Consider the following 2,500-nt stretch of genomic DNA (forward strand, 5'->3'; position numbering starts at 1 on the left):
CGCTCAATGCGAGCGACCGGGAGGATGAGGCCGGCCTTCACCTCTTTCCTTTGACGTTGTTTCACTGGCGTTTCAGCCTTGATTGGGCGCTTTGGAGGCATGGTTGCGTGCGGGAGTCTTCCTTCGATACTATCTCTGTCGAGGTTCAGAAGGCAAGAACGCCTCAGCTGATTTCGAGCTTTTATAAACTCGAGAAGAGCCAATCACAAGACGAGATATTAGGCACGTGATTTCTACAACCAATTACGTAAAGTTCTTTATCAGCGCGCGATTCCTGTAGCCAATCACAACATAACTTTTGGCGCGTTATTTCCCTAGCCAATCACAGTCCAGCATATTTTGGCGCGTTATTTCTCTAGCCAATCATAACCCAGCATATTTTGGCGCGAGATTTCTATATTCAATCATAGCGTAGTATTTTTCCTTTTAACACTATTCTTCGTTTTCAGATTTATTTACTTGGTTTTGGTTTGTATAATGAAATAGTATATTGGTAGTTGTTAAAATCATTCATTTTATTTTCCTCTATAATTGTTATTATTGTAAATAAGATTTGGGAATAGAATAGGGATCCTTTATCATAGAAATTTTCTTTATCGCTTTTCTGTTAATATATTTTCGGCTCTGAAGCGATTTTTTTCGGCCAAGATGTCAGACCTTTATGGGAAATTTGGACTTTATCGAATGTATGCTTACATGAATAAATGTAAATTCATATCTACACCATTAGTCAATTGTGCAAGTGAAGTGTTACTATACGTTATGTTACTATAACTATAAAATCTGAGCATGTGCTTATATATATATATATATATATATATATTATATATATATATATATTATATATATGTATATGTTATATATATATATATATATTATATATATATATATATATAAAAAAAAAAAAAAAAAAAAAAAAAAAAAATAAAATATATATATTTAATATATATATATATATATTATATATATATATATATATATATACATTATATATTATCATCACTCCTTCCCTCTTTCTTTGCGATCATCAGTGTTTAGCTTTAGACTGTTGTCTTGTGTATGTACACTGATTTTTCTTCTTTTTTTTACAGAAATCGTAGTTCTCTGTTGAAAAAAAGTTTTTTGTTTTTGTTTACTGTTCTCTTATCATATTTTGTTTCTTTTTCTATTTTTGTTTGTGGTTTAACACACACACACACACACACACACACACACACACACACACACACACACACACACACACACACACACGACACTCAACGACAAAAAAGGAATGACCTACAAACACAGCCAGGAAACGCAGAAACGAAAAGATAAAAAACAACCTACATTTTCGATAAAGGCTTTATTTGAAGCTCCAACGTGTGTTACACAGTACTACATATTACTAAACCCTGTTGACTGACTCTTTCCAACAGCGTGAACGTGAAAACTTCAATAGAAGCGAGTCCACTATATTACGAATCCGATACTTCGTGCTCAGATATAATTTAATCTACCATTTACTGCATAAATGGCACAGCTTATTAACCTGCATTGTTAGTATCATATCACTATTGCAGATATGTTAGACATGCATTACATATACATTATATTTACACTGAATACATTATGCTTTGTTTTATTTACATAGATACACTTTCTTTACATTCTTGAAAATCATAAGCTTCATGATCAGAAAACAGGTAAAGACAAGCTACTTAAAACAGAATAAAGGGAAATGTCAAGTTTAATAACGAAAGATAATAAAGAGCAATAATATAATTACTACATAAATGCATTAGCCTAAAAAAAGGCGTGAAGTTTAATTCTTCTTTATATATATATATATATATATATATATATATATATATATATATATATATATATATATATATATATATATATCATATGAGTAAGTACCATTTACGAATGTGTTAATATCCTACACATTGCAAATTATGGCTAACAGAAAAGAGTGTAATGGCAATACTCCTCAATAAATTCAAGATGCAAAAAAAGAACAATAATAGTTGACAAGAGCAACACCTAGACTAATCTAGCAAGCTCAATTTACTATTGGTCTTCCTTAGGTTCGTCCGCCAAGGAATCTGCGGCTCATCCTCATCTTCTACGTGGCAAGGACTAACAATCTTTGAGACTACGGTAGGCGTGACTAAGGTTATGGTGTTCGACGCGTCCGCAGACTCTCCGGTGCTCCGCGGGGAGTCTACGGAGTCTCCGCTGCTGCTACGTGGGGAGTACTGGGGGGACTGGGTGTACTCCTTCTCCGTCTCCTTCTTGGCTAGTCGGGTGAGGTCGAGGGGCGAGGTGGCGACTCGGATCTTCTTCACGTCTTCGACCTTCGGGGTGTATAGGTTTCCTCTGTTGTGAAGGCGGGAAAGGAATTAGTGTCGTGGATTTTTTGTTTTTGTGTGTGTGTGTCTGGGGGGGGGAGGGGGGTTAGGGTTTGAGTTCGGGTGGAGGGATTGTGGTGGGAAGGGGTGGTTGGGGGGGGGGG

The 2,500-nt window shown here is 35.4% G+C and overlaps 2 protein-coding genes across 5 annotated transcripts in view; both read right to left on the minus strand.

The window, feature by feature from the left end:
* Positions 1-101, minus strand: part of LOC122257544 (uncharacterized) — a 7,911-nt gene extending 7,810 nt beyond the window's left edge. Inside the window, exon 1 of the mRNA XM_043022868.2 lies at positions 1-101. This exon is cut by the window's left edge and continues 229 nt beyond it. Within this exon, the coding sequence (XP_042878802.2) occupies positions 1-101 (101 nt within the window).
* A 1,229-nt stretch (positions 102-1,330) lies between these two features.
* f (espin protein forked) overlaps positions 1,331-2,500 on the minus strand; it is a 345,145-nt gene continuing 343,975 nt past the window's right edge. For all 4 annotated transcript variants that reach the window (XM_086555032.1, XM_086555033.1, XM_086555031.1 and 1 more), the window contains one exon: positions 1,331-2,364. In XM_086555032.1, the coding sequence (XP_086411158.1) occupies positions 2,034-2,364 (331 nt within the window). In that variant the 3' untranslated portion in view covers positions 1,331-2,033. The remainder of the gene's footprint in view (positions 2,365-2,500) is intronic.

This window comes from Penaeus japonicus, unplaced genomic scaffold (genome assembly GCF_977035675.1).
Source record: "Penaeus japonicus unplaced genomic scaffold, GWHDUDI00000001_assembly GWHDUDI00000030, whole genome shotgun sequence".
Taxonomy (NCBI): Eukaryota; Metazoa; Arthropoda; class Malacostraca; order Decapoda; family Penaeidae; genus Penaeus; species Penaeus japonicus.